Source organism: Herpailurus yagouaroundi, unplaced genomic scaffold, assembly GCF_014898765.1.
Source record: "Herpailurus yagouaroundi ecotype Mexico unplaced genomic scaffold, PumYag 160, whole genome shotgun sequence".
Classification (NCBI taxonomy): Eukaryota; Metazoa; Chordata; class Mammalia; order Carnivora; family Felidae; genus Herpailurus; species Herpailurus yagouaroundi.
Genome location: NW_024412401.1, coordinates 19,107,546 through 19,122,840, shown reverse-complemented (window position 1 = coordinate 19,122,840; position 15,295 = coordinate 19,107,546). Strand labels below are relative to the sequence as shown.

Sequence of the window (15,295 nt, the reverse complement as noted above, 5' to 3'; positions counted from 1 at the left end):
CTTCTTCTTCTTCTTCTTCTTCTTCTTCTTCTTCTTCTTCTTCTTCTCCTTTTAGAGAGAGAGAGCTGGGGAGAGGAGCAGAGGGAGAGAGAGAGCCTTAAGCAGGCTCCAAGCTCATCACAGAGCCCGACGGGGTGCTTAATCCCATGACCCTGGGATCATGACCTGAGCTGAAATCAAGTCAGATGCTCAACTGACTGAGCCACCCAGGCACACTCAAATACTCACATATTCCAATTCTTCCCTATTATGAACAGCATGGGGTATACACCTCTGTCAGTATCATCTTCCAACTTCTGTCAGTGAGATTGCCTCCTCTAAGAAGTCTTCCCTGATAACTTTAGCTCATACTGGAAAGTGGCAGGTCTGAGCTCGATGCCCTGTTTTTTTTTTTTTTTTTTTTTTTTTCAAATTTTTTGATGTTTATTTATTTTTGAGAGAGACAGAGTGTGAGCAGGAGAGGGGAAGAGAGAGAGGGAGACATAGAACCTGAAGCAGGCTCTAGGCTCTGAGCTGTCAGCATAGAGCCCAATGTGGGGCTCAAGCTCATGAATTGCCAGATCATGACCTGAGCTGAAGTCAGACACTTAACCAACTGAGCCACCCAGGCACTCCTATGCCTGGTTTCTAATGCCAAATTAGGCGTATGACATTGGCTTTAGAGTGGAACAGGCTTATTTTTTGAATTCTGGTTCCTCGAATCACAGGATGTTTTCCCTTGGACAGGTGGCTGTGCCTCCTGACCCTGTTTGCCTTAGTCTCTGTCCAGTCTGTCCTGAAGGCCCACATATGACTCTGAGGATAAGAGGCTGAGCTGTGGAAAGGGGAGTTTGGTCACTGGAGAGGGTCAAGACTATATACCATCTTGTGGTATGGTATGTAATTATATACCATCTGCCTGTGCCCCTACCCCTCCGCAACCAAGCCACTTAGTCCCCAGTTCTCCTGGGTGAGGGGCCGTGGCCTCCTGCGGCAAGGGATAGAGCCCTGATCTGGATGTTCCAGGTCTGGGAGATCTTGAGCAAGTTGTTATCTTTCTCTGAATCTCAGTTTCCCTGTCTGAAAAGTGGGTTTGAAAGGTGACAATTACCTGGGCGAGGCTTAAGAGTCCTTTCTTTTTTTGAGGAGAAGGAGAATCTTTATGACTGTAGTGATTTCAGAGAGACCAGGGGCCTTTGAAGGACTGGTACCCATCCCTGCCCCTTCAGCCAGAGCAGCTCCTTTCTTACTGATTGATACATGGGCTCCTGAGTTATACACAGGATTTGGTGGCTCAGAAGAGTCTGAAAACCCCAAATGTAAAACAATTTGGCTGAAAGTAGTTTATGGGATAAGTAAGTTAATCAAATGGCATGTTGCCTGAAACAAATAATTAGCTGAAATGATTAGTTTTCTACACATCAACACTTTTGGTGGCATTTGGGGGGAAGTTCAGAGAAGTTTTAGCATCTTTTGGCAGTTTTATTTCTTTGTTCTGATTAAAAATTGTTTTCTATTTGCATTTTCATTCCTAATTGGATTTTGAACTATTGTATGTACCTCATGCTGTTCATAATAGGGGAGTATTGGATATATTTAAAATTGGTTGGGGCGCCTGGGTGGCTCAGTCGGTTAAGCGTCCGACTTCAGCCAGGTCACGATCTCGCGGTCCGTGAGTTCGAGCCCTGCGTCAGGCTCTGGGCTGATGGCTCAGAGCCTGGAGCCTGTTTCCGATTCTGTGTCTCCCTCTTTCTCTGCCCCTCCCCCGTTCATGCTCTGTCTCTCTCTGTCCCAAAAATAAATAAACGTTGAAAAAAAAAGTTTAAAATTGGATACAATTTGGGGCGCCTGGGTGGCTCAGTCGGTTAAGCGTCTGACTTCGGCTCAGGTCATGATCTCGCGGTCCGTGAGTTCGAGCCCCGCGTCGGGCTCTGTGCTGACAGCTCAGAGCCTGGAGCCTGTTTCAGATTCTGTGTCTCCCTCTCTCTCTGACCCTCCCCCGTTCATGCTCTGTCTTTCTCTGTCTCAAAAATAAATAAATGTTAAAAAAAATTAAAAAAAAATAAAATTGGAGACAATTCTGTGCCATATAGTCACATACAAGATGTGAATGTAGACCTACTGGCATGGAAAGATATTCTCAATAATGTTTGAGTGAAAAAGTACTTTACAAGATAAGCTTCCTACTACTTATTATTGACAAAGTAGGAAAGGGATGTGATATGTGTATACATAAAAAAAAGAGAAGAAAATCTACCAAAATGTTAATAATAGTTGTCATGGAGGGAAAACGGGTCTTTTAAGGTTCCTTTGGCTTGTTTGTATTTTAGGCCAAAAAAGAATAAAAGAAAATTATATGAGATTCATTTTATTTGTATTCTATTTAAAAATTTTCCACACCAATGATAGACAATTCTATCTGTTCAACTTGCTTGACTTTGCATTCATAAATATTTAAATTTTCAGTTAGGTTGAACATTAATGTCCCCAATCACCAATTTACATTGTAAGATTTTTAGTGTAGTGAGTAAAGGTAGGAAAGTGAGGGGTGTTTGGGTGACTTGAGTGTCTGATTTCTTTTTTTAAAATGTTTTTTACTTATTTTGAGAAAGAGAGAGAGAAAGCACTGAAAGGGGTGGCACAGAGAGAGAGAGAGAGAAAACACTGGAAGGGGAGGGACAGAGAGAGAAAGAGAGAGAGAGAATCCCAAGCAGGTTCTGCACTGTCAGTGCAGAGTCCAACACAGGGTTTATCTTACAAACTGTGAGATCATGGCCTGAGCCAAAACCAAGAGCTGGACGCTTAACTGACTGAGCCACCCAAGTGCCCCAAGTGTTTGACTCTTGATATCAGCCCAGGTCATGACATTTCAGTCCTGAGAACCAGCCCCGGGTCAGGGGTTTGAAGTTCAGCATGGAGCCTGCTTGGGATTCTCTTTCTCTCTCTGCCCCTCCCCTACTCATGATCTCGGTAGAGCATGCAACTCTTGATCTCAGGGTTGTAAGTTCAAGCCCCATGTTGGGTGTAGAGATTACTCAAAAAGAAAATCTTTAAAAAAATAAAATAGGTTGATGAGCACTGGGTTATTCCCAAAGTTTCACTACCAAAAAGAATGTATTGCAGATGAAATTAAAGTAAGAAAGTTAATTTCTGCAAGAGGGACTAAATGCTGAGAGATACATCAAAATTTGCAAAACTTGCCTTGTAGCACACTAATATTACCAATTCGTTTTTTTATTACTAAAATTTTAAAAATGTTTTATTTTATTTTTTGAGAGACAGAGAGAGATAGGGTGTGAGCAGGGGAGGGGTAGAGACAGAGGGAGACACAGAATTCAAAGCAGGCTCCAGGCTCTGAGCTGTCAGCACAGAGCCTGATGCAGGGCTTGAACCCATGAACTGTGGGATCATGACCTGAGCCGAAGTCAGATGCTCAACTGACTGAGCCACCCAGGCACCCCTCATTCTTTTTTTTTTTTAAAGAGTGTTTAAAAAATTTTTTTTAATGTTTATTTTTGAGACAGAGAGAGAGAGACAGAGAGAGAGAGCGAGAGAGCACGAGTGGGGGAGGGGCAGAGAGAGGGAGACACAGAATCTGAAGCAGGCTACAGGCTCTGAGCTGTCAGTGCAGAGCCCAACATGGGGCTTGAACCCATGAACCAGGAGATCATGACCTGAACTGAAGTCGGATGCTTATCCTACTGAGCCACCCAGGAACCCCTCTTTTTTTTTTTTTAATATTTATTTTTGAGAGAGAGCAAGAGAGTGCTTGTGCAAGTGGGGGGGGGGGTAGAGAGAGAGGGGGACAGAGGATCTGAAGTGGGCTCTGTGCTGACAGCAGGCAGCCCGATGTGGGGCTTGAACCCATGAACTATGAGATCATGACTTGAGCCAAAGACGGACACTTAACCCACTAAGCCACACAGGTACTCCTACCAATTCTTTTTCAACCAATTTATCATTTCTACCAAATAAGATTTTGATTTACTGGGCTGCTGTGCCTTCATAAACCTTTTCCTGGGCCTTGTCTGGATGCCAAAAGTAGTTGGATCAGAGGACCTCATATCCTCCAACTCCATTTCACAGATTAGGAAGCAGAGGCCCTGGGGCAGGACTGAGCCACTTCTCCAGCCTTCTGCAAGCCATTCACAGAATGTGTTAGGTTTTCTCACAAGCCCACTGGGCTTCAAATAATCACCACCTTCCCACACTCCCTCGCTCAACTTGGAGGACTCAGCTTCCCTGTCATCTCTTCTAGATGATTCTTGCCCTGCTCCAAGTTGGCTTAGTTACTGCCTATATACCATCTACCTTATCACAGTGTATACTAAGTTATCTGCTGCTTATCTCTTCCAAGAGACAGGGCTGTCTTCTCTACATCTGGATCTCCAGTGCCTGGCCCAGTAAATGAGCCCAGGGCTCAATCCCTGACTCTGATATGGATCCCAATTCTATTCCTCACCAACTTGATCCCAGCCCAATCCAACTGTGCCCAAGCTCTGACCTATTCCCAGACCCCAGCTTCACTTTTGACCCTTACCTCATCCTGATCTTGACAGCACACACAGGAAAGGAATAAAGGCAGTTGTCTCCAATGTCCAGGGGTACATCTCATCTCTCTCTTTCTGAAGGAAGGACTCATTACACTGAGCCCACTTGAGTCTGCAGGGTGGAGTGCAGGGCAGAGCCTCAGCCTTGGGGGGCAGCAGTGGAAGAGTTTGCTCCTTATGGACAGCTTCTGACCAGGAAGCCTTCTCCCTGCAGAGAGACCTGTGGGCAGTTTTGGGTAGGGACCTGGAAAATGCGGGTCCAGACTGGCTTGGTCTATTGGCACCCTCTAGAGGACAGTTCTTTTTTTTTTTTTTTTTTTTTTTTTTTTACTGTTTATTTATTTTTGAGACAGAGAGAGACAGAGCATGAACGGGGGAGGGTCAGAGAGAGAGCGAGACACAGAATCTGAAGCAGGCTCCAGGCTTCTAGCTGTCAGCACAGAGCCTGAAGCGGGGCTCGGACCCACGGACCATGAGATCATGACCTGAGCCGAAGTCGGATGCTTAACCGACTGAGCCATCCAGGCACCCCTAGAGGACAGTTCTATTACCAGAGCTATCTATTACTTGGATGCCCAGCAGTGCCCTGGCTCCCGAAGTCTTCTTAGATGGTAGCTGAACCCCGGGCTCACTCCTGACCCCATCTCAGTCACTAAATTTCTGCAGCCTTGGGCCAGTGCCCCACACTCTGGTTTGGCTTTGACTCCTGCACAGAGGCCTCGCTTGCCATTCCTGAGGGAGGTATTTTGCTGACGATAGGGCATAGGTTTCCCTTCCTCTGCTCAGACAGGCTCCCAAATGACGAGGCCCATGCTTCTTCTCTCCCCCTTTCAGACTAGGGACCCCAGAGGATCAGGCTTGGCTTTCTACCTCCCCTATCAGATTGGTGTTTCCTGTAAATATGGCTTATGTGTCCTCCTCCCCCTGAGACTGGGAGGGGCCTGAGTTTCCCTTTCCTCCTTCAGAATTGGGGTTCCTTGAGGACTGAACCAGGGTCTTCTCCAAAACCACTCCATCTAGCTGTTGATTTTCAGATATTTCCATCTCTGTTCCCCATTCTGCACAGCTCTTCCCAGAACCAGGGGCTCTGGAGTCTGGGGCCCTGAAGGGCTTCCTCTAACTTTGGGCTGGACACCTGGCTTGGAGGGCAGGGCCTTCCTCTGGGACCCGCTCTGAGCTCCACCTCTGACCTCACAAAGGCTGCCTCAGAACCTGGTCTCTGTGGCGCCGCTGGCCGGAGAAGGGATGCTATTTTGGGCAGTGTGTCTGGACTTGGCCCAAGCGGTTTGGGCCAAACCCCTGCCCCACTGACTTCTCCCCTGGAGGAGCAGAGCAAAGCAATACGTGGGGTCACCTAAGGAGGGCTGAGAGGCAGGCTCTAGACTTTGGACACAGGGCAGTGGAGCCCCAGCTGCGGGTGCAGCCAGAGCCTGGGACAGTCATGGAGAAATAAGACCAAAGCTTGCTATAACCAAGAAGCCCCCAACGTGGACGCTTTAGCAGAGTGAGTCAGGCTCCAAGCAGGGCTGGGACAGGGGGCCTCCCCTGGGGCCCAGGCCTCAGAGTGCCATTTCCTGGGGACTGTATGGGGAGGAGGTGACCATGGGACTGTCTGGGGAAGCAACTCCAGCTGGGAGTTGAAAGCCAGGATGTTTATTCTGGTTTAGTCCTGAGTTGCTGTGTGACATAGGCATGTCACACACTCTTTCTGGGCTTTAGCTTCCTTACTTGTAAATTGACTGTTGGGAGGACCAGCAGCACAGCAGAGGTTGGGAGGGTATGTAGGGCTGGGCTGTTAATGGAGTGCTGGCTGGAGGATCAGGAGACCATGGAAAGCAGACACTGGACCAAAGCAGAAGGGAGAATATCAGAGATACGGCTTGATTGCTGGCTTTGCTGGAGTGGTTTCTTCCCTTGGAGTTCCCTCTTGAGAAGCTGGGGCTGGGGCTGGAGGGTGTCTGCAGTCAGGGCTAGGGATGTCAACTTGTGCAACTGCTAGAGGGAATTTGGCTAGAGAACAAGGGGGACTTCCAGGATGGGGAAACTCAAGGGTTACATTTGTGTGGTCATTCAGGTGGAAAATGGGAATACACAGGGGAATTTTCAGGAAAGGTAAGAGGGTAGTTCTGAGTTAGAAGAATGGACTAAATGAATTCTTAGGACCTCATATTGTGTGTGTGTGTGTGCGTGTGTGTGTGTGTGTGTGTGTGTGTATGTGTGTGTGTGTGTATGTAAAAGGAAAAGGCCCTGGAAAATCGGAATTTAAGTCAGCAGCAAGAGGTTAGACTAAAAGCAATAATACCCACATATGTGAGGGTGGAGCCACTGAGGGGAGGCTGTGGGCATCTCCACTTTGGACAGTGGAGAAAGTCAGGAGGACCCAGGAAGGGCCTGGTCCAGGGGTCCCGAGGCCAGCATGGGTAGAAGGGGTGGGACTGCAGGGCCTTTCCCCATTGGCTAAGGTACCTCCACACTTCTCTTTGTCAGCTTGGCTGAGTTGAGAGATTGGAACCGGCAGGACCTGTCCCTGTGGCTTCTCCCCTGGGAGGCTGAGGTCTGATGAGAATGTGGGGCCAAGTTCTGTGCCCCCACACCCCAGCCCTAATGACCTCTCTTTGGCTCCACAGCATCTAAAAATCTCAAAGACAGAACATGGCTGAATCAGATAGGAAGAGGCGGTAAGCACTCCACCCATTCTCCTCCTCCAGCCACCCATCCCCCACCCTCCCAGCACATCCCTTCCTGCCCTACTCCCAGCCTCTCCCTCATGGCAGCTGACCCCTCCCTCCCCCCACTCCTACCCATCCCCCCCCCCCCTCCCCGTCAGGAGTCTCAGAAGAAAGACCTCTCCCAGCCAGACCCTGGGCTCAGCCCTTGGGTGAGGGAGGCTCAGAAAGACCTGGGTGAGGGTCAAGGGGCTGGTGAGGGGGTTCCAACTGCCTTTATGTAGGTGGTGCTCAACTGAACTCACTCACTGCCTCTCACCCTCACAGGTTCAGATCTTTAGAGTACAATAAAAACCAAAGCCCTTGCAATGGCCAAGGCCCTGCCTACCTAGTCCCAGTTTCCTCTCTGACCTTTCCCCACTCCATCCCTGCTCTCCCCAACCCCAGTCACAATGACCTCCTTTCCTTTCCTTTAAACATGCTCAGAGTCCTTCTGGGATTTCCCCTCTGCCTGAAATGCTCTTCCCTCACCTCCTCATGTCTGCTACCTTCTCAGTGAGGCTTACCCCAACTGCCCTGTTCAAAATCATACCCCACCCCCTTTCCCTTGCTCTGTTTATCCCCATAGGCCATACTACCTTCTGACACGCAAATGTACTTGCTTATTACATTTCATCATTGCCTGCCAGCACAGGAGCAGGGATATTTGTGCACCCTTGGATAGAGAGAATGAATGGCTCCCCTTTGTGCTGCGTTCTCTCTGGGGCTTCAGATACTGTTTCCAAGTGAGTTCCACAGGCAACTCAGTCCCAGTTGAAAACAACCTCCATATCCCAAGCTGACTCCTCCTGTGGTCTCAACTCAGCCAAGGATCCCCTTCTCCATTGCTCAAGCCAGAAGTCAAGACCTTGTTTGTCCTTGACACTTCTGTCTCTCCCATAGCTCACATCTAGTCCCATCTCCTAAAATATCTAGAATGTTCTCACTCCCACCATTCTTTCTACCACTACTCTACTCCCTCACAGGCACTTTAGGCCCCACCCTGTCCACTCCTCAAAAGTGTCTGCAGGCCTCACCTCTCCCACCCTGGACTTCTCACCTCTGATGGTGCTGCTGTTATCCCTTATCCATCAGAACCACTAGATGGAGTGATCCAAGGTTGGAGACTGGGTTTGTATTCTGTACCGCTGAGGCCTGGCTGGTTTATAAGTGTTTGGTTGATTAGATAATTAAATAAGCTGGTGAACAGGACAGTTAGTTGGCTAAGCTGCTAGATTAATTAGTAAGTTGAAGGGCTGGTGAGTTTATTAGCTATTTAGCACCTCGGTTAGCAGATATCGCGTGGGTAATTATCTGGTTTGCCGTTAGCTTCTCAGTTTGTAGGCCACTTTTCTCAGATGCCCTTTTCTCATTCTATATCCTCTCCTTGGCCTCATCTATGGCCAGGGATCAGATGATTTGGTGGCCCCTGGATGTTTATCTCTAAACAAGGCTACATGACCAGCTGCCTCCTTATAGGCCATTTCTGCCTAAATGTCTAGCAGGCTCTTCAAAGTTAACATGGCCGGAACAGACTCCTCATACTCCTGCCTAAGGTTGCAGCTTCTCTCCTGCACCTCACTTGTCATTCTGCTGCTCTTCCTAAACCCGAAGGTCATCTCTTCTCTCTCCATTCTCCTCTTCAGTTAAACCCTAAGTGTGTCATTTTCACTGTTTTCTAATCTCCATGGCACCTTCTTGGCTCAGGCTGCCATCTCTGCTCAGGCTGTCTGTGGCAGAAGCTTCCTGATTGCTCACCACACTCCCACTCCTGCTCCCTCATCCCAGCCTCCATAGAGGAGGCAGTGCTCCTGCTTAAATCTTCCACCAAACCCCATGGCTCTCTGGATCGAGTTCACACCCCCTAACATGGACCATTAGGCCTTCTGCCATCTCTACCCACCTCATGCCACTTTCTCTCCTCTCTCTGGCCAGCTCATTCTTGGGGAGTTCCTCTCTACATCACACAGTCCTTTGCTGCAAGCCTCTGCCATGCTATTCTGATGCCTTGAACTTTCCCCTGCCTCCCCTGATGCTCCTTCATCTGGCCAGCCTTCCATTTTTGACCTGTTTCCTTTTCTGTGGGAAACCCTCCTACCCCCACCTCTAGGTTGTTTGCTTCCTCTCTGCAATCCAGTAGTGCCCCCCTTCACCTGTGGCAACAGTCCTCACACTTTATAGCAATTACTTAATTGTTTTTCTTCCTGAGAGCAGGGATCATGATAATGTTCTTTACTACAATGCTTGAACATAGCAGGCATTTGGTAGATTTCTAGGTCAGTAGCTGGTTGGTGGTTATTTATTTATTGCTTACTGTGTCCTGCCTGCCATGTGGTGGGGAGGATGGGGCCAGGGTTCTAAAATTCTCTTGGTGTCCTTGGCTTCCTGCTCTGTCACTTCTCCACTACCTTTGTGGTACTTTCCCAGGACCCTCTTGGGTCCCTGCCTGGCTGGTTATAGGGGCAAGGAGACCCCCAAATGATGCTGCATGGAAGCTGGAGTTGGATGGGAGCCAGTAAATTGTCCATGCAACTCTCTATCTCCCTCCATATACTCAGCCCTTGATTTATTTCCCTGGAGTAAGGACAGAACAAGGACTGGGGTGGGTGAGATTGAACATAGGGTCTCAGCCATAAAAGTGGAAGTTGTTTTATCGATGCCTGACTTACATTTCTTACTCCCTCTACTTAATCTGTGCTGCTGTGAGGCCAGGGAAATTTCAGGAAGCCCGGGGAGTAGTAGGTGGTGATGTTGCTATCCCTAGCAAGATGAGGTAGCTGAGGGGCTGGTGTCAGCTTCAGGCATTCAGCATGGGGAGGGGCACCAGTCTGAACAAGCACTAAGGCCACACTTAAAGGTATCTGTACCTCTCCTCTTCTTCTTTAGCCTCTAGACTCCATCTCCTTCCCCAAACCAGAGGTCTCTACCCCACCTCCAACAGATAATGGGGCCTGTAACTCACTTTTTTGTCTATCTATCCATCCAACCATGCATTTATTAAACAAATATTTATCAAGTATCTACCATGTGCCAGGCATTGTAGGAAGTTCTGAAGATCTAGTGGAGAGTAAGACAGATGGATTCCTCAGTTGTCATTCATTTGACAATATATATTGCACAACTGCTCTGCATTTGGCACTGTGCTAGGCACTGAACCTGCCACAGGGGAGAAGATCCGGTCCCTCCTTTCCTCTCTCCTCTCTTTCATTTGTTCATTCATTCATTCATTCATTCACTCACAGACGTCTGATTGTGTTGAGCCCATTGCAAAGGCCCGGTGCACTTTGCAGATACTTTCACCTCTGGCAGAACCTAATGTATGTTTCAGGCCTCAGGGCTGTTTATAGCACCCTGAGCAGACTTTGCTACACCGTGTGTTGTTTGTGGAGTATCTCCCTATTGACAGGTCCTGCCTGATGCCTGGCCTGTGTTCCCAGAGCTTTGGCTCCTGCAGATAGGCAGGTAAACAGATAGATGGACAGCTGAGCTCGACTTTTCTTTTTTTTTTTTTTTTTTTAATTTTTTTTTCAACGTTTTTATTTATTTTTGGGACAGAGAGAGACAGAGCATGAACGGGGGAGGGGCAGAGAGAGAGGGAGACACAGAATCGGAAACAGGCTCCAGGCTCTGAGCCATCAGCCCAGAGCCTGACGCGGGGCTCGAACTCACGGACCGTGAGATCGTGACCTGGCTGAAGTCGGACGCTTAACCGACTGCGCCACCCAGGCGCCCCTGAGCTCGACTTTTCTGCCTGCTCTCTCCCATCTGCTTCTCCTCTGAGACTCACTGGCACCACAGATGACACTTTTTGGCTCCCCACTGCCCTCTCTGCAAAATGGCCTCATTGGTGCACTCTTCCCAGGCTACATCCCTGTGGCTCTCAGTTGTCTCTGATCCCAGCTGTACCAGCTGACCTGGGCAAGAGGAGGTGTGTGTGGGTAACCTCTGGGTTACCCATTAACTCAGCTATGAGTTGAAGGGCCCATGGGCAGTGAGTGCACTTGGGCCTCTTTCCTACCCACGGGCTTGGGCTGCTGCTCCAGGTCTACCCGCAACTCCAAGATGGTCTCATCACCTGTGGTAACAAAGATGCAAGCAATAATGCAAAAGGAGATGGTGCGAGAGTTCCTGGCGGAGTTCATGAGCACGTATGTCATGATGGTGAGTGGGTGGGTGGCACAGGGTGGGTGGGCTCTGAGGAAGGGACGTGAACCCCAGGACCTCAGGAGGGTGAGGTTCAGTGGAGGCAATCCATGCCCCCCTCCCCACCACTGACCCCTGGGTCACATTGTCCGTTATTCAGTCTTGGAGCTGGGAGCTAAAGAAGGATAGGAAAGTTAGGAGGAGCTCTGTCTTTCTCACTATCTTTTTGGGAAAGAAAGGGATCAAAGTATGTGAGGGCAGAACAAAACTATGGGCTGGGGGAGCAGGTATCAGGGGGCATGGCTGGAAACGGGAAGAAGGGAAACAAAGAGTACAGAGATTGGAGAGAAGTGTTATCGAGGGTCATGCTTTGAGAATTAGTCCTGAGGGCAGTGAGGATACACGGAAGGTTCTCAAGCAGGGTTGTGATGTGTTCAGATTTAGATTTTAGAAGATGGTTCAGTGTGCAGTGTGGAGTCTCAGCAGAATGGGCAAAGCTGGTGGGAGGGGAAGCAGTTAGGAGGCTGTTGACCTTGGATAGAGAAATGGTGGTGACCAGTCCAGGGATGGAGAAGAAAGCACACGTTGAGGGAGCTGAGAAAGAATCGAGACTTTCCAAGTAGCAGATGAGGGGTAAATGCCAAGGAGGATCATTCTGGAGTCCGGAGCCTGCTACAGGGCCAAAAGTGAGGTCAGTTTGGGTGTGATCAGGTGAGGTGCCTGTGGAGACATCTGGGGGGTGGTTGGATATAGAGGTCTGGAGCTCAAAAGAGGGACTTGAGCTGGAAGTAAGGAGTTAGAGCTGATCAGAATATGGATGGTGTTTATAGAACTGTCCAGTGACAGTGTATAGAAAGAGGGAAAAAAAAAAAGATAAGTTGAGGACAGAAACCTGAAGAGGAGCATTTCACAAAGAAGCCTGAGGAGGAGTGGCCAGAGAGGTGAGAGGACAAGGGGGGAAGGTAGGGTCCACAGGAGTGGGTGGTCAGCAGTGGGGGGCCTACATACGGGCCAGAGAAAGTGACCACTGATAAGGGTCTATAGGGATTGGTAACAGGGAGGTCACTAGGGACCTTGACAAGGGCTCTTTGAGTAGATGATGGGACAGAAACCAGACTTGTAGGTGGGATGTGAGGTTTCTTAGAAACTCCCTCTCTCCACCTTCTTCAGCTCTACCATCTACAGCAGACAGCCTCTTCCCTGAAGCTGTAGCCATGCCTGTCTGGACTTTATGGCAGGCCCAGGTTCATGAAAAGAAGGGGTGGCTCTGGGAAGGAAAGCAAAGGCAGTCAGGAGCATGTCAGAGGAAGTGGGGGTGAGAGAGAGTGTCCCTGAGTGTGTGCATGTGAGTATAAGTACAACTGGTTGTGTGGCTCTGAGTGTGTGTGCATTGAGCCAGTGTAGGAGATGGTGTGGCCCATGGAGCACAGGGGCGTCTAGACATAAGAATCCTGATTCTGTCACTGAGTCACCAGCTGGCCCTGGGCAGGCCTCTCCACGGCTAAGTCTGTCTTTTCAGTTAGTATGTGTGTTGAATCGGACCTTTATGGGCTGTGGAGCTGTTTGAGTCCTGGCTCTGCTATCTCCTGCTGTGTGGTCTTCTACAAGTATCTTGACTGTTTAGAAATTTAGCTTCCTTGTTGGTAAATGTGACACTAACATTGAGGTGGCAGATACCCAGTACACATGTAGGACATATGTGCTAGTCTCTTGTCACGGTAAGTGTTCTCAACGGCTCTCCTCTCCCTGTCTCCTGTCCTCTTCCCTTCCCCTGTTACCTGCCCTCCTGCTTTGACTTCTGAGCTGCGAAGACAGCAGCTGGACTGTGTCCAGCCTTAATCCAGGACAAAGTCATCTATTCATGACAAAACATTCCAGCCTCATGACGGTTGTTAAACCTTGGAACCATGGAGGTAGGAGGGTGCCTCCTCAGAGAGCTCTTAGGAGAAGCAGGCACCACTCACATGCACCAATGCCTTCCTGTGCCCCTGTTTGTCTTCCCTTTATTGAGATTATTATTGAGTACCTACTGCATGCTAGGCATGATGATGCCAAGCCCCTTACATACTGTATCTTCTCAAATCCTCACAGCAACCCTATGAGGGAAGTTCTATTATTATCCCCATTTATTTTTTTTAAAAATTTTTTTTTTCAACGTTTATTTATTTTTGGGACAGAGAGAGACAGAGCATGAATGGGGGAGGGTCAGAGAGAGAGGGAGACACAGAATCGGAAACAGGCTCCAGGCTCTGAGCCATCAGCCCAGAGCCCGACGCGGGGCTCGAACTCACGGACCGCGAGATCGTGACCTGGCTGAAGTCGGACGCTTAACCGACTGCGCCACCCAGGCGCCCCTATTATCCCCATTTAACAGATGGGAAAACTGAGGCTCTGAGACTAAATTATTTGTCCAAAGTCACATTTTAAGTTAGGATTAAATCCAATGCAACCTAATATCACAGTGTGACCCTTAATCTCTATTTACTCTCTGTTCCTTAACTTACTATAGCAGGATTTCTAACACCCTGGTTTGTTAATTCCCTCCAGCTGAGGTAAGGCCTTCACTTTTGGGCTTTTGGTAGTCTCCGGGCCTCAGTTTCCCCATCTGTAGAATGGGAGCTGAAACATTTGCCAGGCAGATTTGCTGTGAGGATTGAAGGGAAATAACGTTTATAAAAGAACTCTGTGAGGTTTAAGCTCATATAGGACATTGTGTTCTTATTTTCAGTTGTTGGGCCTGTGCCAAGAAGTGGGGAAGCTTTTTCAGTTATCAGAAGCTCAGTGAGTCATCAGGGCAAAAGTTTTGCCAGAAAAGCTAGTATGACCTTGGGCCCCATTTACTGCAGCCAGGATGAGGGAGGTGGACCATTCCACTCAGTTCCACTCTACAGCCTCTGGGGATGTTGTGCTCAGGGCTGGCCTTGAACGGGGCTGGACTACATTCACTGACCAGGGAGAAGAGGGGCTGGGCCATTAGGGCCCTGGAAAAACAGCTCTTGATATGAGACATAAGGCAGGAGTTGCAAACTTACATGCTATGGGGGCCAGAGAATCAACACAGAGTGGCAGGAACTGGGGCTAAGTGCAGAGTGCTGACCTGTGCAAAGGCGTGGCTGCTACTATTCTAGCTGACTGCTGGCACGCAGGGCGGGATGAAGGCCAGAGCTGCCAGAGCTTCTGATTTGTCAAGGGAGGCTGAAACCTCTGGTCGTCAAATCCAGATCACCCAAACAAAACATGTGTTCCGGATGGACTGGCCCATGGACTGCCAATTGAAAACCCTGACGCAGGAGATCATGTGGAGTTTATTCACTCATTCATTATTTTTAGCAAATGGTTTTGAGCTCCTACTTGGAAATGCGGACCCTCAGTCTTCAGACTCTCCATGCCTGCTCCAGTCCATGTACCTCCTGACCTTCCTCAAGCCTGTCAGCCTGTCCTGGCCTCACTCCCCACCCCCACGCCCCATGTGTTCCTGTCCTCTCCTGCCTCATCCTACCCTTGTCCTAAGTCAGCCTGCTCCTGGGCTCCCTTGCACCTGTCATGGAGCTCTTGAGGGACCCACGTGGCCCTGCTCAACTGCCTTTTCCCTACCCTATCCAGGATATTTCATTTTTTTTAAGTTTACTTATTTACATTGAGAGGGGGCAGGGCACGAGCGCATGCACAAGTGGGGGAGGGGTAGAGAGCCAGGGAATCCCAAGCAGGCTCTGCACTGTCAGCGTGGAGCCTGATGTGGCACTCGAACTCACGAACCATGAGCTAAAATCAAGAATTGGACACTCAACTGACTGAGCCACCCAGACGCCCCTGGGCTATTTCACTTTTTCTCAGACTTTCCCAATGCTGCTTTGTACTCTGCCTTTTTTCTTTTTCTTTTCTTTTCTTTTCTTTTCTTTTCTTTTCTTTTCTTTTCTT

The 15,295-nt window shown here is 48.9% G+C and overlaps 1 protein-coding gene across 7 annotated transcripts in view; it reads left to right on the top strand.

Annotated features, from left to right (window-relative positions):
• Positions 1-5,747: 5,747 nt before the first annotated feature.
• The window catches only part of AQP7 (aquaporin 7), a 16,062-nt gene continuing 6,514 nt past the window's right edge, over positions 5,748-15,295 (top strand). For 3 of the 7 annotated variants that reach the window (XM_040481472.1, XM_040481471.1, XM_040481469.1), the window contains exons 1-3: positions 5,748-6,033; positions 7,157-7,207; positions 11,278-11,395. In XM_040481472.1, the coding sequence (XP_040337406.1) occupies positions 7,182-7,207; positions 11,278-11,395 (144 nt within the window). In that variant the 5' untranslated portion in view covers positions 5,748-6,033; positions 7,157-7,181. Of the gene's footprint in view, positions 6,034-7,156; positions 7,208-11,277; positions 11,396-15,295 lie in introns of those variants that run through there. The other 4 variants (XM_040481468.1, XM_040481475.1, XM_040481474.1 and 1 more) reach the window with 4 other exon arrangements.